This window comes from Alexandromys fortis, unplaced genomic scaffold, assembly GCF_014885135.2.
Source record: "Alexandromys fortis isolate MF-2015 unplaced genomic scaffold, M_Fortis_MF-2015_v1.1 scaffold_73, whole genome shotgun sequence".
NCBI lineage: Eukaryota > Metazoa > Chordata > Mammalia > Rodentia > Cricetidae > Alexandromys > Alexandromys fortis.
In genome coordinates, this window is record NW_026067959.1 from 3,241,996 (window position 1) to 3,269,321 (window position 27,326).

The following is a 27,326-nucleotide window of genomic DNA, read 5'->3' on the forward strand; positions in this document are numbered from 1 at the left end:
AATAGCATCCATCAGAAGCAAGGCTTTGGGGATCTTGTTGAATTTTAAGGTTTTTAAAGAGTTGGCAGCTGTCATTGGCAAATTGTATGTTAAGTAATGTACTTTGGCTATTCAGTATCTAAATGAAAGTGGGCAGATAAGTAGAAGAGCTAGCAGAAAAGAATGACAGAATCTGCTTGCTTTATGGGTTGGACAGAGTGGATGCTATGTAAACAGAGCAGCAGATGCTTGGTTGTCAGTCTTAGGGTGACCATCAGGGCTTGGTGCCTCATGAAGAGGGAGCATTTGAACCTGCATGGACAGGCTAGCTTAGTGGGTGAGACACTGCATTCAGAAGGGGACTCCTAAGGGAGAGCCTGCATACTTGGATCGAAGTGGACTTGTTGACGGTTTCTGCTGAATTAATCTCTCTTTAAAAGCTGTAAGCTGTAATTAGTAAATGGCCATATTTAATGCATGAAGAACTTAAACATTTTAAGAGGTGAGTGTGAGGCATAATCCTCGCAGAAAACAAACGATAAAGCGGGTGTGTGTTAGGTGGTCTATGCTTGACGCTGTTGCCTGTCTTAAGAAAGTCGGTTCAATTTCAGGGGCCATTCCAAGGCAGCTCTGAGTACTCTCTGGATAATAGAAACAAATGAATAGTTAATTTAGACACTGTCCTAATCTAGCTGTGACCTTGGCCTGTCTAAGTGTTGTAGTGAAAAAGGAATGTTAAAATGTTTTCCTCTTCGAAACAAAGTCTGTGACAGATAGAGGTTGAGAAAGTGCTGGAAACCTGGCTGATTAAAGATAAGACCACGAGAAGAGATTTCCCCAGAAGTGGCTGTATTTGGGCAGAAACAAAGGTTGGAAGATGCCCGTGTTAAAGTGGCTGGCAGAGGACTTGGAAGCGTTGTCTCCTTAGAGAAGCACACTCCCCCTCCATCGCGAGCGACCTCCTAACTTCCGCTGCATGCAGTCTGCATTTCCTTGTTACATGTGCTCTTACTTACTTCCATAGCAAATGCATTTTTAAAGTCTCTGGGATGGTTGTTGCCATGAATCAGTTTTGATAATTTTTAATGATATTTTTATTTATTCCCTTTTGCTAGCTGGATTGCCTTTTGCAATTCTTACTTCAAGGCATACCCCCTTCCAGCGAGGAGTGTTCTGTAATGATGAGTCCATCAAGTACCCTTACAGAGAAGACACCATACCCTATGCGTTATTAGGTGGAATAATCATTCCATTCAGTATTATCGTTGTAAGTTAAACTGCTTTTCCAAGTTTCTAACTTTCGAGCACACGGTTACTCTTGTGATGGATTGTTGATGATTAAATGTATGTCCCCTCAGGACTTGTTTAACTTTAGTGGAAGCCTTATTGTATGGAGCTATTTTAAATGAGGTCAAAAGAGTAAAACTATGTAATTGGAGCCTAACTCAGTATATGTAGATTTTGTGCTAATTTTTATGTCACTGTGAGTATTACGGTTCTGATTTGCTTCTGTTTCAGAAATTATGTGACTGTTGAATGCTATAGCAGCGTGGTTCTCACATAGTGCATTGGGGATCATAACTGACTGTTGTTCTTTAGTACTGTGTTCTAGACGAGAGAAATTGCTAACTTAAGTTAAAATTTCATTCACCTCATTTTTTAGAAGAGTTTTAAACACTGCCATAAACGGAGAGAAAAAGTTAATGTTCTGTGATTAGCAGTGAACATGGAAGGAGTCTTAGTAGCACCAAAGGCAACACTGACAGTTGGAGCCATGTGGTAGCTTTGGTTGCCCAGCGTCTCAGTGGGATGCCCAGGGCGTGGCTCTAGGTAGAGTCCAGTGATAGACTGTTTCTGTGGCCCTTACATTCAGAAATTGTCATACTTAAGTTAACATTTCTGTACAAAGAAACTTAACAATACTTTAACACAGTTAAAGGCAGAATTATGATCCCAAGAGAAAAGACGACAGCATGTATATACCTTGTCAACTTTCGAAGTAAGTGTCAACATTTAATTAATTTGAAAACAGCATTCATCACATAATCAGATTAGTAATGAAAATTAATTAATTCATACTTTGTAGTAGACAACTAGTGAAAGAAAGCCTTCTGCTGTATGCATGTTTATTTGTAAAACTGAGATGCTGGGAGGAAGGATGCTGCTTTGTCAGCCCTAGTCTTCAGTGGCTGTCCTGGAGCCCGGCATGTTCTAGCCACTTCCCTGAAACTGTTGTCAGTATCTGGTGGAGGGGCTGTACTGTAACTCACGACTGTCTTACAGCGTGACAGAGGTTACAGATGACTGTATTGTAACTCACACAATTGTCTTACAGTATGACAGAGGTTACAGTAGGACTGTACTGTAACTCATACGATGGTCTTACAGTATGACAGAGGTTACAGTAGGACTGTACTGTAACTCACACAACTGTCTTACAGCATGACAGGTTACAGTAGGACTGAACTGCAACTCACACAATGTACAGTATGACAGGGGTTAAAGAAACCAGGGACTCCTTCATCTGCCCAGATCTCTGCACTAAGTTTTTACTAGTAAAGGTGACCAAACCCGCGATGGTTTGTAGGAGAAGTCATCTGTGTAGAGACAGGGTCTGCCTGTGTTTCCCAGCGCAGGCATGGATTCATGCACTGTCGCACTCCTGTCTTAGCCTCCTGAGTGCCGGGAAGCCTTTGAGTCCTGCCTGACCATGGTGGTGTGTGCCTACTCCAAGCACTCAGGAAGCTGATGCAGGAGTGTAAGTTCAAGCCCAGCTTAAACTACCTATTGCCATCAAATCTTATAGAAGTCGTTCACATACAACAGGGAGGGGGTCCTGGGTCTTACAGTGCACAGCAGCTGAGTCAGCCAAGAGTCCTGTATTGACATTTAAAGTGCTAGATGCCCTGCTCTTTCAGTTCTGCTCTGTCCCTTTAAAGGTGCCCAGGCTGTGTGGTGTGGATGTGCCTACAGGGCCCAACACAACCATCTAAAGTGGAAATTAGACTTTATTAACTTGAACCTTTAAAACAAAGTGTTTCAGGAAGAAGAGATGGCTCAGTGGTTGCTGCTCTTCCAAAGCATCCAAGTTCAGTTCCCAGCACCCATGTTGAGTGTCTTACAACCATCTCTAACTTCACCTTAGAGAACCTGACACATACACGTGTGTGGCACACCCACGGACACATACACACATGTGGCACGCCCACGGACACATACACACATGTGGCACACCCACGGACACATACACACATGTGGCACACCCACGGAGACTCATACACACATGTGGTACACCCATGGAGACACATACACACGTGTGTGGCACACCCAGGGAGACACACACGTGTGGCACACCCACGGAGACACACACACGTGTGGCACGCCCACGGAGACATACACACGTGTGGCATGCCCACGGACACACACACGGGTGGCACGCCCACGGCGACACATACACACGTGTGGCACGCCCACGGACACATACACACATTTGGCACACTCACGGAGACTCATACACACATGTGGTACACCCACGGAGACACATACACACGTGTGTGGCACACCCACGGAGACACATACACACGTGTGGCACGCCCACGGAGACACATACACACGTGTGACACGCCCACGGACACATACACACATGTGGCACACCCACGGAGACTCATACACACATGTGGTACACCCACGGAGACAAATACACATGTGGTACACCCACGGAGACACACACACGTGTGGTACACCCACGGAGACAAATACACGTGTGGTACACCCACGGAGACACATACACACATGTGTGTAGCACACCGAAGGGACTCAAGAATACACTTAAATAAAAACTTAAAACCTTTCAGCGGTCTCCCTGAAGTTATCTTTACATTTAGTAAAGTATTCAAATTAGCATCGGCAGAAACAAACTCTGCTTGAGGTAGCAGCTTCATGTACTAATTTAAAATAATTCTGGTTTACTTAATTCAGTTTTTCAAGTACTTCTTAATCAGAATTGTATAAACTGAATTTCATTTATTAGAAAATAAATTGTGAAGAAAAAAAAAAAGAAAATAAATTGTGTGTGGGTGGGGGTGCCTTACTAAAATAAAGTCATTGATTTGGACTTTGCACCGAGCCTCTGGCATGGCTTGCAGATGGTTTCTAACCGTGCTAGGTGGTACGTCGGAGAGAACCAAGAGCCAAGGGAGGGATTCAGTACAGAGGAAATGGTCAGTGAGAAGTGAGGTTGATAAACATCTGCTCAACCCAGTAATTCATTTTTGGCCTTCGAGAAAGAATCAGGAGGAGATAAAGAAATAGAAGCAAGGAGAGCTGTCTGGGAGGGGTGGAAATAAGAAGTGCACCAGTAATGCCAGACTTCTTTGGGCTAGCAGGCCCTGAATGAAAGAGGACACTGTGAGGATGCTGTGTAGACAGTCTTTTGTGGGGACACAAAGGAGCTGGTAAGAGAGTGCTGTGAGCATAGGCCCGCAGGGATGGCTCGGCAGTTTATAAGGGTTCTGCCTCCCTCCCTGAGACAGCCTCTTCTGTATTAATTATTGTATCCTTACTGTCTTAAGTAAATGAAACACAAGTACTTTGAGTTGTAGGATTAATTAGGCCACAGTTGGCTTAGGTGTAGACTTTGACAAAGATTAAGAACAAGGTATAATGGACCAAAGGTTAGGACAAAGTATCAAAATGAGTTGAAGAATGACTGTCCTATGCAGATCAAATACAGAAAACTAGATTTAGAACTTCTTCTGGCTGTTTCTGTTAAAGAGGAGAGCATGTAAGTTTAAGAAACGATGCCTGCTGACGAAGCATGTGTCAACATTAGAGCCTGGGAGCCACCCCAGTACAAGCGTTAGATCATGCTACTTGCGGAGATGCTCTGAACACCAGAGCTGGGTTGCTTCCGTCAGTGGCAGGAGGGGGTGGAGTGCCTGCAGCTGGTGCCAAGTGTGAGTAGGAAGCCACCTGTGCACCTGGTTCTGGAACATAACTGAGCTCGTGGAAACAGCTGACAGCTGGGGTGTGGAGGGCCACACTGCTAAACTGTAGTTGATCAATACACTTGTGTTTCCCGCCACCAAAGATCAACTCCGTAATGTGCTAGAGAAATCCGTTCACACTAGCAGCCCTTAATGACTCAAAGAGGCAATAGTCTTTAAATCAGGGCCACTGAACAGTGCAGGTGCAGTGACCCCAGAAGTCCAGTTTCCTTCTATAAGCGAGTCTCAGAAGGGTTTTATGCATTCATTGACAGCTAGACTATTTTTGTGAAATATAATGTGTTGAAGGGTTTTGACTTTCACCCCGGACAGTACCTTCCGTTAAAGTTTATTGACACCGGGCTCCTGTGCCAAATTTAGCTTTCTACTGGAAAGGTAAGAAACCAGCCAGCTTTACAGAATTCATAGTCTAATTGGCAAGACTGACTCAGGGATCCTAGGATCTGTCGAGCCAGATGAGGGAAGAATGACTGGCAACGGATTTTTGAGATTCCACTAAGTGGCGGCCGTTATTTATGCCACCTATGGCAATGCTAGCTCCGCAGACAACCCTTCCCTGTAAGACTGCTTAAGTTTAAGATGAGGTAGAGAAGCAAGCAGGTGTCTCAAGGGAAACTTGGTCACACAGCTCTCCACCTCCCTCCCACCCACAGGTTAGCACGCTTACTGCTCCCTAAGTGTTTGTGTAGATAGCAGGCCCCCAGAATGTGTCCTCTCGTCTTATGTAAGTAGCAAATTGCTAGTGTTTATAACGAAGCAGTCAGAATCTGGGTTGCTCAAGGCAGTGGTGGTAAACCCGTGAGGTTGTTCTGCCATATGCTCGCTACACTGGCAGCTCACCACCCAGACTGACACTGTAGCAGTCCACAGATGCTCATGGGAAGACTTTAACTCCATTTTGTAAAGCGGTGAAGAATAAGGGAGGAATCATCTGAAATCACCCCGGGAAGGAGGAGTCCAAGAGTCTTTTGGTAGGACTTTTTCAAGGCGTCTGGTTTTCTCTGAGTCTTCCAGAAGACATAACTTGGAGACCATGGGACTGAATTATACTCTTTTTAGAATGATGGATGTCTTTGACTCAAAGGAATGTTGAGAAAAAATGTAGACTGGTAGATTTTAAACATAGTTATATAATATGTTCACTGGGGAGTTTGTATTTGAGTGAGCCACAGCTGTCTTTGGGGAATCTCTCACTGTAGCTGTGGAGAGCACAGTTTATTTGAACACAGGAAAAGAAGCAGGGCTGTTCCTTCATGTAGACTGCACACTGCTTTGGGCTCAGCCGTGGCCTAGGCAGTGGTGCCTACTGTCAGCCTGGGGCTGTGGTTACTTTACAATCAGACGTCTTAAACTGACTTTAAAGGGGGATTAGAACAAACATCATTTGCAATTTAGCACTTGCTTTTCTGTTTGCTTGTTTAAAGGGCCTGCTTGTTGTTTTATCATCCTCTATTCCTTTCTTTTTCAGATGATTGCTGGAGAAAGTCTGTCTATTCACTTTAACGCCTTGCAATCAAATTCCTTTGTTGGCAATCACTATATAGCCACTATTTACAAAGCCATCGGAGCCTTTTTGTTTGGAGCTGCAGCTAGCCAGTCCCTGACTGACATTGCCAAGTATTCTATAGGCAGACTGCGTCCACACTTCTTGGCTGTTTGTGACCCTGATTGGTCAAAAATCAACTGCAGTGATGGTTATATTGAGAACTACATATGTCGAGGGAATGCAGAAAAAGTCAGAGAAGGCAGGTAAGTGTGTGGTCTCTGACACTTGTGTTACTTTGGTATTATCCATTGGCTACAAGGCTTTGATGACTTGGAAGAGGAGCTGACTGCCACTTTGATAAGAGACGCTAGGGCGAGCAGAGGAATGAAACCGTGACCTCCAAAGGAGTAACTTTTTCTTAAGGGGCTGGGGAGATGGCTGAGGCCAAACTTTCTTCACTTACAGTCTCGAAGAGTCACTGCACGATGAAAATGTCGTAAGTAAAATGTGTATTCAGTATATGACCCAGCCTAAACACGTCACACAGTGACACAGATTAGATTCAGTAGAGTTGGCTTTCCTTCTTGGTCATGTGGCTGGCTGGTAGCTGTGGCTAACCACTAGTGCCTAGGTTCAGAGTTCTGTACTCCATATTGTATATTGGAAAGATCAGAAAAGTAGTTTTACTCAATGAGTGTTACTTTCATATTATAGTGAAGTGAAACCAAGTTGTAACTTAGTCTGTATGCACTAACTGAGCAGCCCTTTAAAGTAGCTGTACTGGTCTGTAATCCCTAAACATGAGATCTGTTCACCCGAAATCATCGCATTAGGTTTTCACCTGAACTCTTGGCAGCCCTTGGGTCAACTTTCTGTCCTTACAGTTTCATATTTTCTAGGATGTCGTATGTGAGATCACTCGGTGAGGACCCCGATATATCTGCCTTCTCTTTTTAACATGTTTTCATGATTTGTCCATGTTCTTCTGGGAGGTTATTACAGATTGCTGATCCAGTCAGCTGAAAGTTGACTGACATTTAGGTTGTTTCAATTTGGGTTGTTTATGAAAAATAAAGCTTCAGCTGGGCATAGTGGCGCACACCTTTAATCCCAGCTCTTGGGAAGTAGAAGCAGGTATATCTCTGAGTTGAGGCCAGCCTGGTTTACATAGTGGATGCCAGGCCAAGCCAGCCAGGACTACACAGTGAGACCCTGTCTCAAAAAATGAAATAAAATGCTATAAACAATGTCTGCATGTAATATGCCTGTTGTTTTACTTGAAAGAATACTTGGGAGTATGTACTGTTACAGTTCCAGGGGGCCAGCCACCAAGTGCCACAGTGGGTGTAGCATTTTGCATCCTTCCCAGGAATGTGTGAGAGTCCTGGTTGTCATTTGTTACTGGTCTTTCTTGTTTTGGCCATCCTACAGGTTTTCTGTATCTCAGTGGTTTTCATTTGCAGTTTGTCCCTAAGTTGCTGGGTAACTTTCTGTGGCTATTGTCCTTTCAGCCTGTCATCTGGGAAATCTCTACTCAGCTCTTGTTCTTGTTTTTTTAAAAAAAAAAAAAAAAAAAAGAAAGAAAGAAAAAAAAAAAAAGTGGGTCCCTTGCTCTCCTGCATTGTGAGTCACTTGTGCTAATAAATGTCATTTTGGAGACATTTTCATGTTTTGACATTTTTTTCTCCAAATCTTTTCTTTTTTCCTGATATTCTTTGAAGTATAGAAGCATCAACTTTTAAGAACTTGTTTTTGTGTATGCACGGGGAGCTCAGAGGTCGGCATTGTGTGTCTGTCAGTTATGCCTCACCTTATGTTTGAGCCAGCGTCTCTGGAGTGTGCTGCGCTGATTCCATGAGCCTGACTTGCAGCGAGTCCCAGTGAGCCTCCGGGTTACAGGGCTCAGGTCCTCACGGTCCAGCGGCAAGCATTGTTGCGTGTGAGCCATCTCCCTGAAGTTTCCATGAAACCCTGTGTTAGGTCTGCTTTCCTAGTTTGTGGTTTGGGGATCCTAATGATCTATACCCACCTGTGCTTTATAAATCAATGTTTAAGCTTAGCTCTTACAGGAGGTCCAGCATTAATTTATTTTTGTGTATAAGGAAACTATTTTCCAATTTTTTCCAACAGACTATGCAGTTTCCAGAATTACTGACAAGTCCATCTTTGAGGGGAGCGGGTTGACACAGGACTTTTCTGCATAGCTGTCCTGGAACTCACTCTGTAGACCAAGCTGGCCTCGAACTCAGAGATCTGCCTGTCTCTGCTTCCCAAGTGCTGGAATTAAAGGTGTACAACACCACTGCCCAAAACAGTGATAGCTAAATCACTATTTTCAATTTTCTTAGGACTTTTGTTGAAATGTGGGTCTGCTGCTGAGTGCTCAGTCTGTTCCATTTATCCATGTTCTCTCTGCCAGTATTATACTGCAGCCTTATAGGTCTTAAAACGAGGTCCCTTTATTCTTCATTTTAAAGCTTTCCTTGTCCATGGTAGGTCTTCGTGTCTTGTTTGCTAGAATTTTCATTGAGTTTGCTTCAAATCTATATTTGGGGTGGTGTGTAATCTTTTTTAAAACTTATTTATTTTCTGAGTATCAGTGTTTTGCCTACATGTATGTATGTGCACCAGCTTGTACCTGGTGCAGACGCCAGAGGAGGGTGTCAGATCACTTGGAACTAGATTTACAGACAGTTGAGATGTCATCTGGGTGCTGGACTCGAACCTGGGTCATCTGAGAGAGCAGCAAGTGCTCTTAACTGCCTAGCCATCTCCACAGCTTTTAATATTTAACACCAGGTCTCCAAACTCACAAGGATAGCGTCGTTCCATTTAGTGAGGTTTTTAGTTGCCAGTGATTATTTCCTTTCCTATCTCTTTCCACTTGCGACCTCCAAGCCAAGGAGCTGCCAATCAAGAACAGTCTAGGACTGGGGAGTGGCTAAGCAGGCACAAGCACCAAACAGAAAAGAGAACAAAGGGAGGGGAAAGCCTGTTTCCAGGAAATAAAATTAACGTTTTTCTCTTCTTTTCTCCTAGGTTGTCCTTCTACTCGGGGCACTCTTCGTTTTCTATGTACTGCATGCTGTTTACAGCAGTAAGTACTCCAGGTGGCAGGGGCAGCTGCTGCATATAGGTTTTACTTCCCATGTGGCATGTAGCAAAAGTACACATGCAGGAAGCCTGCTCCTGCCGTATGCTGACACTTTCGGGGTACAAAGCTTCTGTACTGTTTGGGCAGGGCACTGGGTTGGAGGCTCAGCAGCTTCATGGTTTTCCTGCTACACTGTCCTGTGAGACGTCTGATGAATGGAAGTGAAGGCAGTGTGGCTACTGTTGGAGCAGGCATGTCATCTTTCCAGTTTCTGAAGTGTTTCCCAGAGACTTTGCACACTTGCCATATTCCAAGTTGGCACGGAGGAGTTAGAAAAGATGGACATGCACACAGCTCACTAAACCAGAGGTGATGAGTACATAAGACAGGGAGTTAGTACACATTCTAGGAATCTTTGAAGTTCAGTGTGTGTGTGTATAGATACACCATATAAAATGTGTGCTTACATATTTTTGGGTTTTTGAGACATGGTTTGTATAGTCTGGGCTCTCCTAGAACTAGTTCTGTAGATCAGGTTGGCCTCAAACTCAGTTTTTATGTAACATTTTTTTTGTACTTATGTTGCTCTTCCAGCATTTGGAGGGAAACCTTTACCCCCCACAGATGAGCTAGAATTTTTTTTTAAAGCTTGTATTGTGTTTAATTAGTGTTTGTGTGTGCTATGGAGGCCAGAGGACAGCTGAAGTGTTCTTTTCCCCCATGTGGGTCACTGGGATTGGGCTCAGGTCAGTCTTGGTGGCAAGTGTCTTTACCTGCTGAGCCATCTTGATGGTCCTGTGTCAGTTTTCTTCCTAAGTTAATTTTTATATAGTTGTACTGCATGCAAGTTTGCAGATTCCTGTTTTTTCCCTATAACATGAATATTCAAAGATAAAAAATCTGATGGAGGTGGGCATTATATGGCTGCGATAGTCACATAGGTCTATACTTATGAGTGCTGGGCCAGCTTTAGCTATGTAAGGCAATCTCTGATGTGAATGTTGAGTCATAAAGTTAATTTGGTGTCAGAATTTATAATCAACTTTAAATTTTTTATTTGAAAAAACTGTAAAAAAATGCAGATGTTATCACATTCAAGTCCACAACCTGAAGCTGGCTTTCTCTTACAACTCAGGAGCTTTGAAGAGACCCAAATCTTTCTGTAGCTATGCCATGAGGGTGACTCATTTCAGGGTAGAGACAGCACACAGCACTGACATCCTCTGTTTATTAGGGAAAAATAGCACTTGTTCCAAAGGAACTAAATATGTTTTGTTTTCTAACTAGAATTCTGAGGAAGGCTGGGCTGGCCAGAGCCTGGTCTACCCACCTGTAGGACTTTGTCCAGAGCACAAGGTTGTAGGCTGCCATGACGGGCTTTGGAAGTGTTCAGCCAGACCCGAGTGTCAGTGTCTCTGTCCTTGAAAGAGACCTACAATTCTGCTTCAGTTGCTATGAATGACTTTCTTGTAATTTCCATGTAGGGAAAGTGGGGAATGACTGCTCCTCTAGAAGGAAGAGGCCTTGGGAGGGCTGTCTCTTGACAATCAGGGGCACTATTACCTGATACCTTGGAATTACCCGAAAGAGACTTAGTGGAAGGAGGCTAAGCTTGTGCTGTAGGATAACTTGAGCAACTATAATGTGGTACCTGGGCCATTGTGAACCGTTAGATGTAAGCATTTGACAGGAGTCTGGGGAAGTTAGTGAAGTGCCTGCCTGCAAGGATGGCGACCTTAGTTCCAGCTGGGTGTGCTGACATGCATCTGTAATGGTAGCGCTGGGGAGGCAGACAGGAAAGAGAATCTCTGGAGATGACTGGCCAGCAGTCTAGTGAATTTGTGAGCTCCAGGTTCAGTGAGAACCCTGACTCAAACACTGAGGCTCAAAGATGGCTAGCAATTATCGACTGTTTTTCCAGAGGACCAGGGTTTAATTCCCAGCACCTACATGGTGGCTCAAATTCCAGTCCCAGAAGACCCATTCAGACCTCCAGGGGCACCAAGCATGCAGATATGCATGCAGGCAAAACACACATACACAAAACACAAGTGGGAAGAAATAGAGGAAGACACCCAACATAGACTTCTGGCCTCAATATGGCACATACATGTACCCAAATTTTTAAACTCACATGTGTGCACTTAACATGTAAACACACACACAAAGAGAAAACAAGTAGATAGGTGTGTCATAAATCAAAGCATTTCTGGAGAAAAGCAATCACTTATGGTTTCGCTGACTTGACACAGTAGAAACATTTACTTGATTGGCATGTAGGCTTAGCTTTGACTTCTGCCCTGAACAAACAGTGTCTCTTGGCTTTCCTATTTATATACAACACAACCTCCCCTCTCCCACATTCCTGAGGCGGTGACTCATGGGTTTCTCTGGGCATCTTGGCATTATAGGTCAGTCTCAGGTTTGGGTGGAGATACAGTCATTTAAAGTCTGAAGATTCCTGACAATTACAAATTAACTTCTAGTTAAAAATTTTTCCTAAAGCCCATCCTTTGACTATTGTGCCCTGGCAGGCAGCCCAGACCTGAGCTCAGTGCCAGGGAGGCAGCACCAGTACCAGAGCTGGAGGAGCCCCAGGCAGGTCTGCTTTGCACTTGCTGTGACTCCCCTTGAATCTGGTTGGCTGCCATGTGTGACTGTCACAGTAGCAATGTATCAGGTTTTTCATGGATCCATCTTACAGAGGTTTATTTACATCTCTCCTAGCAGCTGAGCCCTCTCAGGTATAGACGGCTGTCTGTTTAAACCTATATTCCCTCACATAGCTCCTGCCTTGAAATCTGTAGTCATTGAGCACTGACCCTGTACCACTTAGCATTGTGCTTCTTAAAGATGTTTTCAGACTATGAAGGAGAAGATGATGAATTCATGGCTCAAAGACGGAGCTCCATGAATGGCAGAGAAGCCTGAACTAATTATGCCTGTTTTATACTTTTCTCTTGACCAGACTCATTCTCAAATGTAGGTGAAACAATTTAGCTTGTTGGGCAAGTATTTGTGTTGATAGTGTTGTTCAGGGCTTGGGGATTTGGGTAAAAGGTAAAACAAATATTTAAACTTTAAAATCTATTTTTTCCATTCTAAAAACAGCTCTCCCTGCTTTATGGTGTCAAACCTAGTCCCCACTACGTACACCTATTAGTCAGGTACCACTAAGCTACACATCCTGAGGCCCCAAATAACTGACCCCCTTGGCTCCAGTTTACAGTGGCAAGTGGGGAAAACTGCGAGACAGTAACAATATTAATAAGGTCAGCCATTGGGTAAAACAGAAATAAACAAGCTGCAAAATGTTTTGCTTACCAGTTTATTTCCAGGTGAGATGATTTTATCATCTAATGGAGATTACTATATCATTAGTGAAAACTAAATATAATTTCTAGACTGTAGCCCTGACTGGCTATACCCTACCATAGGCTAGGTGGTTGGGGTGCTGTAATCGATTACATAGGGAGCTTTCACAAACAGAGTCAGGTTCCAGTGAGGACCCTCCTCCTCTTGGCTGCACACTACTGACTTCTGCTGTAGCCTTACAGGATGCAAGTGATCCTGGAGCTTTTGAGTCTCACCCAGGAGCACTGGTCCCACTTATGAAGGCTTTGCCTCCATGACCAAAGGATCACCTCTTTGGGTGTTAGAATCTGAGGGCATGATCCTTGGTAATATAAGCAAGGGAAAACACCCAAATTGTCCCAAGTGTTTAAAAAGCCCAAAGGCCCTGTGTTACACTGTTAGCATGAATTTGGAAGGCATCTGTACTTTTGCCTGTGGGTGGATTGGGCAGCTTCTTCCACCATCTTCTCTAGGTGTAACTATTGGTTGGTCAAGGCCTCTTCTAAGGAATAGGAAGTTGCCTGTATAATCTGCATTTCTTACAATAACTGCAGAGAGCTTGTCTCCCTCCCTCTTTTTCTCCAACTTGATGGACACTTGGTCTTGCAGTAAGCAGGGAGGTTCACCAGGATTTTCTAGAATCTTACCTGAAGACTGGCTTGATAGGCACAGAACTGCTTTTTTGGACACAAACCCATACCTGACACAAAACCATAGCTGCAGGGCCATTGGCGATGCAGCGTTTCTAGAGGATTCTGGTTGGTCACTAAGGCTAAAACTTGGCTGGGTTTGCTCACTGGTGCTACTTGGCTTGCTGAGATCTTAAGTCACTGCACTCACTAGAGCAGCAGTTCTCAACACCTTTGGGGGGGGGTCCCCTAAGACTATTAGAAAACAGTTGCTCTTGTTTGAGGATAGCAGAACTCTTGGGTAAACAGGTTAGCTAAGCAAACAGCCCTTAGATGAGCTAAGCAGGAAACAAGTCTTGCCTAGAGCAATGGCAAACTTGTCTGAATTCTAGTTTATCCCAAGACTAGGAACAAATGACAGCACTACACACTCCCAGAATTTTAACTCAAACTCAAAGGAAGAACTACCTTGAAATCCTGTCTAGAGTCACACTGAAGCCCCGCTTCACACGTTGAAGGGCATGGAATAGCTAAATAGGCAATAAATTCTTCTAAATACAAGTTCTGGGGCAATATTTGTGGCACACACTTTAAAGTAGTAACTTAGACAATGCTTGCCTAAAGTTCTATTTCCTATGTAAATATTCTGATAATCTAAATCTCTTTAGAAGTGTGGTGAGACTCAAGTTTTCTGCTGGCTTGTTAAATGAACTTATTCTTCCCTTCCCCCTTTTCTACTAGCTTTATCTTCAAGCCAGGATGAAGGGAGACTGGGCAAGACTCTTACGCCCCACACTGCAGTTTGGTCTTGTTGCTTTATCCATATATGTGGGCCTTTCTCGAATTTCTGATTATAAACACCACTGGAGCGACGTGTTGGTGGGATTCATTCAAGGAGCTGTGGTTGCAATATTAGTTGTAAGTACACAGAACAGTAGCCTGCATGCTGACACGGCTACAATAAACATTTTGAAAAATCTGCAGTGAGAAACCTGACAAGGTAGAAAATGTGGCTCAATAATTCTGAGTAAAAATCCTGTTTTTTGTTTGTTTTGGTTTTTTGAGACAGGGTTTCTCTGTGTAGCCCTGGCTGTCCTGGAACTAGCTCTTGTAGACCAGACTGGTCTTGAACTCACAGAGATCCACCTGCCTCCTGAGTGCTGGGATTAAAGCCTTGTGCCACCTTTACCACCATGCCTGGTAATGACTCCCAATTTTAATAAAATCTTGTAGGATAGGTCAGACAGGTAAAAATTACTTCTTTGTGAAAGTTGTAAACTTCATAGTGCTTTTACTGTCAAAAAACATAGTTAGAGTAAACAAGTTTCTTTTTGCATGAATTGAAAATGAATTGTTGCTTTTTAAGTGTTGGTTAAATGAAGCTATTTATTAAAAAGCAACTACACTTGGAAGAATTTTCTTCAAAAGATTTTTCTTTTAGCTACTTTTTTTCTCTTTTTTTTTTTAGACAGTGGCTCATTGTGTGGCCCTGGCTGTCCAGTGCTGGTATTGAAGGCATACACCACTACCACCAGCCTAGCCAGTTTTATCTTACGTTCCTAATTGCTTCCTGAAATTTTGTATATGATTTTTAGACTTATATAAATTATTATACACCATTAAATATTCTGCCCTCTTCTATATAGGCTGTGTATGTATCAGATTTCTTCAAGAACAGACATTCTTACAAAGAGAGAAAAGAGGATGACTCACATACGACTCTACATGAAACCACCGCCACCACATACTCAAGCAATCGCCATCCTTGAAGGATGTGGGGAACTGGCCAGCTTCTAAAGAAAACCGCTGGAGGCAGAAGGCGGGAGGATGCATATTACTTTCTGGTGTACAGGCCATTACAAGACTGCTGCTATACCTCTTGGATACACCCACTTTACCTGTGTATATAGTTACATTTAACACATGATTATCTAATAATCCGATTTAAAAATATCAAGCCTTCCACTAAGAACACTGCCCCACCTGTACATTTTTTAATTGAAAGATGCTATGTACAAATGTGTATGTTACATGCCTTCTTAGAATGAGATCCGATTTAAAAACAATAAAATGCTTGAACCAACTCTTGCGATGGGAGAACCACTTGAACACGTGTAAGCTTCTGTAGTCAACTGTGATCAGACAGGTGGAGATTGATGTGGAATCTATAAGTACAGGCTGGCAGCAAATACAATATCCCTCTTGATTTTGGTGATTCCTAAGGGAAAAGAAAATAATGCTGAAACTTTCAAAACCATAAAATACTCGTGTACTAGGGTTTTACAGCTCAGTCCTAACTAAACTGGTGGACAAACAACCTGGAATATAAAAAGCTGTTCACTTAAGAGACTTCAGAGCCATCTGAAGAACCTCAGGGCCAGTCTTTGCCTTTTTGACTGGCAACTGCATTGAGTGTGCTGTGTGTGTGAGTGGCTACTTAAGATGTCCCAAGTAGATGATCGCAATCAAGCAGTTATCTTTATATCAGAACCAGTTTACAGTCTGGCCACCCTTCCTGCATGCTCTCCCTATATGCTCCTAGCTACCCTGTAGACTTGGCCATTTCATTTCCCCCATTCCTTACTTGTACTCACTCTGCTCCAAGTAGAGCTTTGTGCTGTTGCTCAAACATTTTGAGCATATATAAAAGGCCTTAAATGTCATCTCTGTGGACATCTGAAGGTTATCTTTTCTACTTTATTCTGGCAGACTTAATGTCCGTTGATTTATTTATCTCCCTCCTATTATAAGTTTCATTAATTGCACTTTTATGTTTACTCTTACAGTTCTTAAAACAATGTTGGATACATAGTATTTAATAAATATGTATAAATGGGAATCTCTGTGCATAAAAAAATTCCCAAAAGTGTCCCATATAAACCTTTCAGTTTAGATGACCCTCCACTGACAGACAGTCCAAGATACCTCAAAATGTCCTTTAAGTTATGCCAAAGGCCTCACTTACATAAATTATCAGAAAAGGCTTATAAACTAGATTCTGACCTTCAGCAAATTTGTTCTCCAGCTCCGTGTTTCCAATGGCTTTTGCTGCTTGACACATCTGTCGAAGCAGTTCTTCCAGGCGCCTCATACAACGAATTATGCTGCCTGGATAGAAAAGGAATCAGTGAGTTACTTGTGAATAAACCAGGAAGAGTAAAACACTTGTCAAGATGCAAAGCAGGAGAACATGATTTGGCTGTCTGTTAGAGAAAAGGTTTAATTAATCACCTTTGATTAATGGTAGTAAAAGACATAATCTGAGGATACATTGGCAGAGGTGGGTAAACCAAATGCCCTGGCTTCAAAGAGAGAACAACTTGAGGAAGGTTGCCAGCATGACAGCTTATTGGGCTGTAAGAATCATGAAGTCTCTGTCAGGAAGCGGGTCTATGGAGACAGTAAGCAAGGGCCTAACAGAGCACCACTTCCTGGACCCTGGGGGAACCCTACTTAGAATTCTGGATACCACATGCACCAGCTATGGAGAGAACAGGTTAGCATGTTTCATCAATGTTTTCTTTACAGAAGTAGCAGAGAGGAAACAAGCCCTTCCCTTTAGGTTGCAAGTCCAGGACAAGTATCTATCAAAGCTGAAACTGGAGACAGTGCTACTAGTTAGACTTGTGTAGGAAGAGACCTGACCTTTCTCCAAGTGGGACCAGACATTACAGTGAGATCTGGGGACGTCACTGTAACGTCTGGACTGCATTAGGAACATCATTTATCTTAAGTGCAAGCTGTATGAAAGGCACCCACACTGATTCCTTGTGACACTGAACAGTTCATTATTATGAAAACATAAATGTTAATCACTGCTCAGTATCAAGAATCCTTCTTACCGCTTGCACCCTCCACCTCAGGTTCCAGTATGTCCAAGCAGGACACAATCCTAAGCAGAGTGAAAATGGAAGCTAGGTTGGCGGTGCACAGCTTCAGTCCGTCCAGCACTCAAGGAGCTCTATGAATTTGAGGCCAGCCTAGTCTCATAACAAGACCATGTCTCCTAACGGTACTGGAATTCAAACTCCAGGTCCTTCCATGAGAGCTCTACCGCTGAGCTGCATCCCTAAGTCCCAATAAATATCATCTAAAATAAAAGAAGACAAGTATAGTCTATTTCTAATAATAGTATTTGTGATGTTACTTGGCTCCTGCTGAGAAAGCTCATTAACTGAGTCAAAGGTGAAAGGTAGTTAACTCTATGGATTACTCATTGCTGTGGTAAAAGACCCAGCTAAACTAAGGGAGGAAAGATTTATTTTGGCTTATGGCTTAGCAGTCCACCATGGAGAAGTCATACTAGGTGTGGTAGAGGGAGCATGTAATATGTCATGTCTTTGGTTCTGGCAACATGACTACAGCACCATGGGAATGAAGAAGACAAATACTGAAGAAACAAACAGAATAGTTGGGGTGGGGGGGCGCTATGCTCTCTCTGACAGAGGGCACCACTCTGTAATCTGGAAACGCAGTGCGTGTATTATGTAGAGGCGGGCAGTCTCTAGGGGAGCAGCATCAGGTTGCAGTCATCTGGGAAGAAGTTGTGTGCTAGTTTATTTTTTTTCTCCACACACTGCCCAAGCATTTATAAAAACATGTACCTGAGCTAGAGGAAGGCCTTGCCATCCCTCTGAGCTCACCTGGGGAAGAAGACTTTGCCATTTCTGTGAGACTGAGGCACTGGGATCCTTGACATGGCTGTGCCCATGTCAACAATAAGGATTCACTCAGGGCTTCCTTCACTCCCCACAAGCATGTTCCCATCTATGTGGATCTAAGTGGCAGGAGAGAGGGCAGGGAGGAGGGCCAGAATGAACATCAACACCCTCTGGTCCCACAGGTCCTACAAGTTGACAAAAGAGAAACAGCATCTGGGGACCAAACATTTAAGCCTACAGAGTATACTTACACTCAAACCATAAAAATACCAGAATAGGCAAACTCTACAAATACAGACATTAAAAACTAGATCAAGAATGGTAACTTCAGTCTCACATCTTTTAATCTCAAAAACTTTCTTACATGTTGGATGAGTAAACCATGCTTAGAAGAAAGGATAAAATCAGATAGATATGTCTGAGGAAAGCTGGTGCTGTCCAACATCTCCTGGGCACTTGACTGTGCAGGCCTGTGCTATGCTTTGTGACGTTTTCATTAGGGCTTTACAATTCCACGAGGCAAGTACTATTGTTATCCCTAGTCTGCAATGAGGTAAAGGAGAAAGTTCAGAGCTACGTACACAAACTGACCAAGGTCAGAGACAGAATTCACGTCAGGCCAGAGGCTTGACTCACTGGGACAACAGCACTCATGCATGCCACCCAAGTCTGAAGACCCAGATTTTTCCCATGGAAGCCAAAGTGGAATGAAAACATTGAATACTGAAAGTTTTCCTGACCTCTCCATGCATGCCATAGCACACATAAAGTATTTGTGAGAAAAAAAGAAGTCACACTGTCTACTCAGATTAATTCACATAAAATGATTTAGCTGGGATTTTAAAAGTACATTACATTTATAGGCCCTAAATTATAATTCAGCTATTAAGTTTTTGGCTTTAAACTTTTCCTAGGACTATTCCATGCTGGTAATATAAACAAACCAACAAATCTTCATTAATGTGCTTTAAGGAGCAGTTAAAAAAGTCAGATAAAGGTTCTTCATTCTGCATGCTTGACAGTCCTTAACAACAGTAATCTCACTGAAACAGCAGCACTGGAATTCTGCGACTGTGAAGGACACTGACAGGGAAACTATCTTCCCTAGAGATGTGACTGAGAGTAAAGACGACAACATAAACACTAAGAAAGCACGGGACAACAGCACCATACTCGTTAAATGCTGTCTCAAAATGAGGCTACCCAAGAAAACAGGTACAACTGACAATTTGTCCAGGATCATTAACCCAGGTAGGTAATAATAAGCTCAGAACTATGTTTTAGCCACTGTTATGTTGGTAGTAGGATACATGGGCAAAATTACAAGCAGTAAGGCTGGGGAAATGGCTCAGCAGTCAAGAGCACTGGCCATTCTTCCAGAGGACCCAGGTTCAATCCCCAGCCCCCACATGGCAGCCTTTTGGGGAGGGGCGTGTCTGACGCCCTGTTCTGGCTTGCTCAGATACTGTACATACATGGTGCCATACATGTAGGCAAAACAAAAAGTAGAAATTTAAGCAGGTTTATTATGCTAGGACAGCAGCAGAAAGGATAGGATTTAGGAAGATGACAGAATTAAAGATGACCTTGGGAGTCAAAATGAGAAGGTGAACCGAAGGCTGATGGAAAGCTGGGCTGGAGCTGAGAGAGATGCACAAGGAGAGCAATGAAGGTGAGGAAACTGAGTTCAGTCATGGAAGAACCTTAGATTATAAACTGGAAGCCTTGCACAGCTCAGCACTATCATTGCTCTCATCTTGAACTTGGATGAGGAAGGCATAAAATGAACAGATGAGAATCTGTGAGCTCAATGAAGGACAAATACTCAGGTACTGGTCTACAAGAGGAAAACTAGAGCAAGTCTCAATGGTATCTGAAGGACAGTTACCTATGGTGAGACAGGGAGGCTAAAATGTTCCAAATGAAAAGACTACAACACATGAAGCAAGCACACATAGGAAAAGCTAACCCCCAGTTCTCCCTCAGCTCCAAGTGCAAGGATTACAGTTGCGCTCCACTTGGAGAGACAGCTAACATTTCCATTCTAATACATGAAAGCATTCTCAATTTTTAAAATTAGGCTATAGCTACAAAAGCTAAAAGACAAAACAATGCCATTCTAACTAGGTGCTACATAAAGAGATGATCACTGGATTATGCATACAATCCAAGGAAGTTTATCTCTCCACCTTTCCTTCACTGCCCCAGACTTGTCAGCTGTCTGGTATAAACAGTCGTACCAGGCCCCAAGCTGATGGGGTTATCCAAGCTGTAAATGAAATGTAAATAACAGCCCTGCACATGAGCCCATAGCACAGCAGAACTGATACACACTGGCTTTCTCTCGTGTTCTCAAGGTTAGGTAGGGATGCAGGCTCCATGCCCACCTCAGAAGGAAAGGAGAAATGCACTCACTCAGAAGCTTCTAGAGAAACCAAAGGTGTGGGACAGATGAGGTAATGAGCATGCAGCCATGTTATATTAAATGCAAACTATTAAAAAAAATTGAACAAGGCAGTGGTTTCAATGGAAATGCACAGCACTTTGGAAAGGAACAGAACTGGTTCACAGGCAATGTAAAATTGCTCAGACATCCACTATATATGACACCAAAAGAGAGGTACTCTCTCACACTTGTTTTAAATAATTTCAAATGTATACCAAGAAATACAATCTAATGTTCTTTTACTATTTCAACAAATACATGCAATGAATTTTAACCAGAATCTGCCAAAGTTAGCAGGAGCCACAGCATTACAAATAAATTCAGACAGCATATAAAAACTAAAGCAAGAAAGCACAACCAGGTCAGGGCGCTCACACATTGTTAGTTTTGGGACACAGCTTCAGGAGAACACCGAGGGAGGAGAACAGGGCACTGGGTACAGGCTGCATATCCAATGGCTCTGAGCATTGTCTCAGAGTCCTGGAAACAGATCACCAACTGTCCACAGCTCCAGCAGCAGAAGCTGCTCCCACAGGACGAGTGGAGACTACTGTTGAGCAGTGAATTAGCTAACACCTTTCCAACCAACTGCAGTTCTATGCAGCTCAAGACTTGCCTCCCTCCCAGCAGTCTGCCTCATTAGTTAGAACCAGCTAGGTGACAAAGCTGCAAACATGGTCCTCTTTCCCACACTATCACAAGTTGGTATTAACTAGTGCTAATATCTTTTCTTCCTCCCAGAAATTCAATTTTTGGTAGTCATTGCCTTTTCTTTTCCAAATAAGTATAAATATGCTGGCATAAACCCACTATTCTAAGTACCTTCACTTGTACAGTTTGCAAGCACTGTCTTCTCAATGCCTTGGAAGAACCTACACTAGGTGAGAACTGACGTGCTCACTCGACTACTACACAAGTCAGGGGTTTTGGTAAATTAGTGGCTGTGTAACGATCACATATCTAATTCTGAACATTTTAATCAGTTCCTCAAATATCCTGTTCTTATTAAGACATCATATCCAGCTCTGACTTCACAAGCTATGGCAACCATTCATTAGCTTTCTGTCTCTACAGACTATTGTAACATTTTTCATGCATAAAATCACCTGTCTCTTCTAACACTTTTAAGACTCATCCATACTGTAACATGAATTAATTGGCACTTCTTTCTATAATAAAAACTTTCAAGATATGGGTAGGCACAATTGATTTACCTATTATGAATACATAAACTACCTGCTTTTATAGAAGAGCATTTTCCTATGTACTGCCTTGCTTGGAGGAAGGAACAAAACAAAATTATTCTCTTAAGGACAGAAAGCAGTTTCCATAGAGAATATTTCTGCCTAAACTACAGCTTTCTATATCACCCTGCCTAATTGCTGCTGTTTGGTCCCTCATACATCTTTGTAACTCTTATGGCCAACTCTCTCTTGAAGGCAGAGAGGTTGCCTGCACCGTACTTAGCATAGTACTTGATCCCTACTAGAGTCTCAGGATTATTCATTAACTAAGTATCATGCACTGATTACTAAGTGACCTATTACTAAATTTGTACCACTGTTGAAACACAAACAATGCACATAAGTAAAATATTATTCAACTATTATCAGCAAAAGTCCTTTCCAACACAGAGAGAGTAACCTGTCCTAGGAAAGGGTAGACTGCCCTACAGACACCATTGGGAGAACACGTACTGAACAACATTTGCCTCAAAAATCCTATGGCAGGTAGAAGGAAATAACTTCAACACATAATTCATAAGGATCTCCCAATGCCAAATGCTTGCAGGGCAATGGGAACAGCCAGTGCTTAAGTCCTAACAGATCTACCTGGGTGGGTGCACTGAAACATTAGCTTATATAGTCACTCAAATTTAGTTTGATAAACATCCTACTCATTTTTCAAGGCAATGGAAGTAAATATTTTAATTTTAAAAGTTCCTCAAATTGATCTCAATGTCTTCTTGCATAAGACATCCCATAGCTATGGTCACTAAGTGTTAACTGGCCCAGTTAATGTTTGAAGAGCTCTACAGCGATTGTTTGCGTTCATATGTAAAAACCCTGGCACTTCCTGTTTAAGAAGAATGTTGAGACTCTTTTTAGGAAGAGATACTAAGGCTTTTGTTTGTGATATTGAAGACACACTGTCTGGTGGAGCAGAGGCTGTTGCCGAGTGCCTTCCTTAACTGCTCTCCACCTTATGTTCTGAGGCAGGCTCTGTCACTGAGCCCGGAGCTCCCCTGGGCCTCTGAGCACCAGCGGCTCTTCTCTTTCCACCCCCTAGTGCTGGATTACAGACATGTGTTACTGTGCTTGGCTTTTACATGGTGCAAGGGATCTAAACTCAGGTCTTTGTGTTTATGCAGCAAGCACTACCACTCATAAAACTATCTTTCCAAGGCCCTGGATTTAAAACAAAACAGCGCCCCCCCCCCCCCCCCCCCCCCCCCACCCACCGACTTCCAAAGGTTCTGTTTGCCCAGCAGGGTCAAGATCAAAACTCACCAACCCAAGGCTTTTCCATTTATAGCTATAATCCTAAACTTGCAAAACCCAACAACAACAAACACCAACAAAGCAATTCAACTATATTCTATCTTATGCTCACTCCACTCTTAAGACAGGGTCTCACCTGGCTGGCCTGGAACTCACAAAGATCTGCCTGCCTCTCCTGATGAGTGCTGGGACTACAGCATTTGCCACCAAACCTAGCTATTGTTTGCTTCTTAACTATTACTTTAAAACAAACAAACCCATCTCTGCTATATACCAGCATTCCTAATGTCACTGTGACTTCTTGGAGAAGCAGGCGTTGCACACACACAAACACGTATATTAGTAATTCTTGCTGTTATTATGTAGTGAATGAGCATAGTTTGATCCTCATCTTGCAAAAGCTAGGCAACAAAGAAGTGGTGGTACCATTATTTCATTGCTTTGGTACCTCTGAAACAGAAATTCTGTTGTACACCGACCTAGATTCCTGTGTGTTAAGGAAGGCTCACAAATCTGTTATGCTTCCTTCTTTTCACAGACTCTATTACGGCTACCTATTAGGAGCTATTAAAGCCCTCATCATCTTTGAGCATGAATTTTCTGTGGGTAGAGATGATAGGGAATATAGTAGGGTTTAGAGATGAAGTTTCAACTTGATATGCCATGTTTGGTTGATATCCATGGGAGGCCTGCCCTTTTCTGAGTAGAAACAAAGGAGGAATAGATTGGGGGGGGGGCAGGGAAAGGGCAGAAGGGAGAAAGACTGGGAGGAAAGGAGGGAGGGAAAAGTGCAGTCGAGATATACAAATAACACTCATAAGCATAATAACATTTAAAAAAAGACAGAGGGGCTGGAGAAATGACTCAGCAGTTAAGAGCAATGTTTGCTCTTTCAAAAGTTCAAGTTTAATCCCCAGCTCTCAACCATCTGTAATAAGATCTGGAGCCCTCTTCTGGCCTGCAGGCATACGTGCAGACAGAATAGTGTATATATAACAAATAAATAAATCTTTAAAAAAAAAAAGAAAGAGAGAGAGATAAAGTTTGAAGTCACACTGCCATCACACTTCACTAGTAACATCATACACCTCATACCTTCAAAGACATCTGTCATTTTGCAGATATGAGCAAATGTGGCTCCAGTTGCCCAGGTATACACCACATCCATCAGATGAGGCTTGAACGAGCTTAGGTAAGTGTCTTCATCAATCTCCAGTTTTGCTTCTGCTGAAACCTTTGCAATCCTTTTAGCACATTCCTTTTAAGAATAAAGGACTGGGTTAAAATTCTTTACTGAGTATCTTTCATATCACTAATGGTTTCCGAAGCCAGGATTCTACATCACTTTCCTATTTGAAGAAAGCACAGGTTTCAGTGTTGTCTCTGTGAGTTGAACATCCTGCTTCTAAGCAGGCACAGCACACATGCTTATAAGTGATCACACAGCCAGGCCTCCTACTGTGTCAGTCAGTGCCGGGACGTGCCCAGGAGAGGCATAACCTCTATGCCAGATTACATTTACTACAAACCCTACAACTCACTATACTTACCCAACAGCTAACTAATCTCTAATTGTCTTAAGAAGGAACAAAAGACAGTTAAGAGGGCTTGTGGCTCTTCCAGAGAATCTGAGCTGGGTTTCCAGAATCCACACCAGGTAGTTATAGTCACTTTTAACTCCGCCTACAGGAAATCCAATGCCCTCTTCTGTCTTCTGTGGATATTTGAACTTACACACACACCACCCCTCATATAACATACAATCAAAAAATAATAAAATCAAATATTTAAAATCATTATTGAAAAATGAAAGTTAATAATACTAGAACTAAATGTTATTTTTTAGTACTGAGGAAAATGGTGGCTGGAGAGATGGCTCAGTGGTTAAGAGCACTGCCTGCTCTTCCAGGGACAATCCCTAGCACAAGCATAGTCCCGGTTCAGAAAACCCACACATGACCCTCTCTGCCTGCATGGGCACCGGACACATGTGGTTTTACAGAAATGCACATAGGCAAAATACCTACATACATAAAATAAAGAAAATCTAAAAAAAAAAATACCATGGGTAATACTGAGGAAGAAAAGTAATAGACAGTCAGTATACCTTATTCCTATTACTTAGTTTTAAATCTGCAGTTATAAAAATCAAAAAAGTTAATAAAATATAATCAAATTGCACAACTGATAGCAAGTTTATTTAATCTGTGCAGTGGTACAATGCCATGATTAACCTGATATCTTTTATAATCACTAGCTTACCTGCATTTGTCGAAGTGGTCCAGCCAACTGTTCTGTTAGTTTGGGCATCTCACTAGACTGTGATAAAGAAAAAGAATATGAAATATGAAAACCTGAGCAAGTACTACTTGCTTGCTGAAATGAAGCAACACTTTTTATATTCTTTTACCCCAAATTCTAAGACTTAGATGGTTATTATTTAAGTTTACTTTATCTAATCAGCTTCTGGTTTTCACACACAATCAGTACTCTCATCACCAGCAGTTACCACATTTCAGAGAACACTGACTGCTCACTTTGCCAATTGTGCTACCCAGGCAGTTCCTATGAATAGAAACGAAACCACAGAAGAAGCAAATACTATAAATATTAGTGTAGCTATCAATAGTTTTATCTTATAGCTTAATTATCAAAGTTTAGCTTACAGGAACGTTTAGAGTGAAAATGTAGGGTGTTTAAAATACTGTGCCTAATTTTATTTTTATCCAGGTATTTCTAATTAATACTTTTTGTATTTGCTATATACCTGAGGTTGGCCTTAAACTCAGAGATCCACCTGCATTTTCCTCTTTAGTGCTGGGATTAAAAGCATACACTACCATGCCCAGCAGATTTGAATACTGCTCTTCTCGATAGTAAAATTTGTTAACTTCTAATTTAGATAACACAATTTAATCTATCATTATAACAAGGTAAATAAAATTAAACAAGCTACTTGAATTCTTTGAGGAGATAAAAGTATGTGTTAGGATAAAGAAATATTCATATCATACCACAGCATGTATTGGGGTGTCAAGACTTACAGAAATGCCGAAGTGCATGTGCATGTGTGGTAAAAACAGGTGCAGAGGCCAGAGGCTGTCCTTCAAGTGTTGTGTAGGTTCCCGCTTTCCTGCCTTGTTAGCTGAGGTTTAGCAGTCCTACAAGTTTCCTGAGATTCTTCTGTTTCCCCTCCCATTTCCCATGAATGCTAGGAATTCAGGTACTTGCACTACGAGGCCTGGCTAATAGGCTAACATTTTAAAAGGCAACTATAGAGCAGTTGCAATATCATCTGCATAGTAGATAGGACTTAGTTTTGATTGGCGTATGTTTGTAAACACATTTCATAAGAAATCATGAACCATGTTTTATATTACTGCTGTAAAAACAAAAGCTTATCAACATGACTGGTAAACAGGGAAACCATATAGGATGACAGGGAAGGGATGCAAACATGCTAACTGCCATGGACACAGCATCCATTCATGACCAGTTCATCTACTCTGGCCACCACAGGTGGAAGACACTGGTCCTGATCTGACCAGGGTAAATAGTGCTCTCTGAATGTACAAATTTGTTCTTTCACTTTCATTTCGGTATCAATTCAAATTTCATACTGGGGAGGGCTTTTCCATTCCGACACATTAAAACAAGAACCTGAAGCATCAGGTATTCTCCCCAGCTCTTCTACTTCTTCATTTACTCACACATAAGCCAGTAGAGCAAAAGGCATCTCCAGTGTCCAGATCTATGCACTGTAAACATTGGGTGTTTAATCAATTTTTGTGGAGGGCTGGAGAGATGGCTCAGAGGTCCTGAGTTCAATTCCCAGCAACTACATAGTGACTCACAACCATCTATAATGAGATCTGGTGCCCTCTTCTGGTATACATAATAAATAAATCTTTAAAAAAATAAATTTTTGTGGATACTCATCTTCATATTTGAAAGATTTATGTACAATTATTACAGAAAAATAGAGCAATTTTAGAAACATTTAAAAATAGAAGTATGCTAAGTACATTTCATCTAATATATCAAAGTATTTATCATAACTATCCTTTTTTGGCATGACATCATATGACATATAAACATGAATTGAGTCTTATTATTAATGAATATCCATTATACTATTTATTCAAACCATATGATGTGTGAATAAACAAA

The 27,326-nt window shown here is 42.2% G+C and overlaps 2 protein-coding genes across 3 annotated transcripts in view; one reads left to right on the forward strand and one right to left on the reverse strand.

The window, feature by feature from the left end:
* Plpp1 (phospholipid phosphatase 1) overlaps nt 1-15,631 on the forward strand; it is a 57,630-nt gene extending 41,999 nt beyond the window's left edge. The window contains exons 2-6 of one of the 2 annotated variants that reach the window (XM_050152849.1): nt 1,095-1,246; nt 6,454-6,734; nt 9,511-9,568; nt 14,290-14,466; nt 15,195-15,631. In XM_050152849.1, coding sequence (XP_050008806.1) covers nt 1,095-1,246; nt 6,454-6,734; nt 9,511-9,568; nt 14,290-14,466; nt 15,195-15,317 — 791 coding nt within the window. In that variant the 3' untranslated portion in view covers nt 15,318-15,631. The remainder of the gene's footprint in view (nt 1-1,094; nt 1,247-6,453; nt 6,735-9,510; nt 9,569-14,289; nt 14,467-15,194) is intronic. The other variant, XM_050152848.1, reaches the window with a different exon arrangement.
* The window catches only part of Mtrex (Mtr4 exosome RNA helicase), a 57,939-nt gene continuing 46,127 nt past the window's right edge, over nt 15,515-27,326 (reverse strand). Inside the window, exons 24-27 of the mRNA XM_050152847.1 lie at nt 25,419-25,475; nt 24,252-24,414; nt 16,552-16,656; nt 15,515-15,766 (exon numbers count right to left, since the gene is read on the reverse strand). Coding sequence (XP_050008804.1) covers nt 15,714-15,766; nt 16,552-16,656; nt 24,252-24,414; nt 25,419-25,475 — 378 coding nt within the window. The 3' untranslated portion in view covers nt 15,515-15,713. The remainder of the gene's footprint in view (nt 15,767-16,551; nt 16,657-24,251; nt 24,415-25,418; nt 25,476-27,326) is intronic.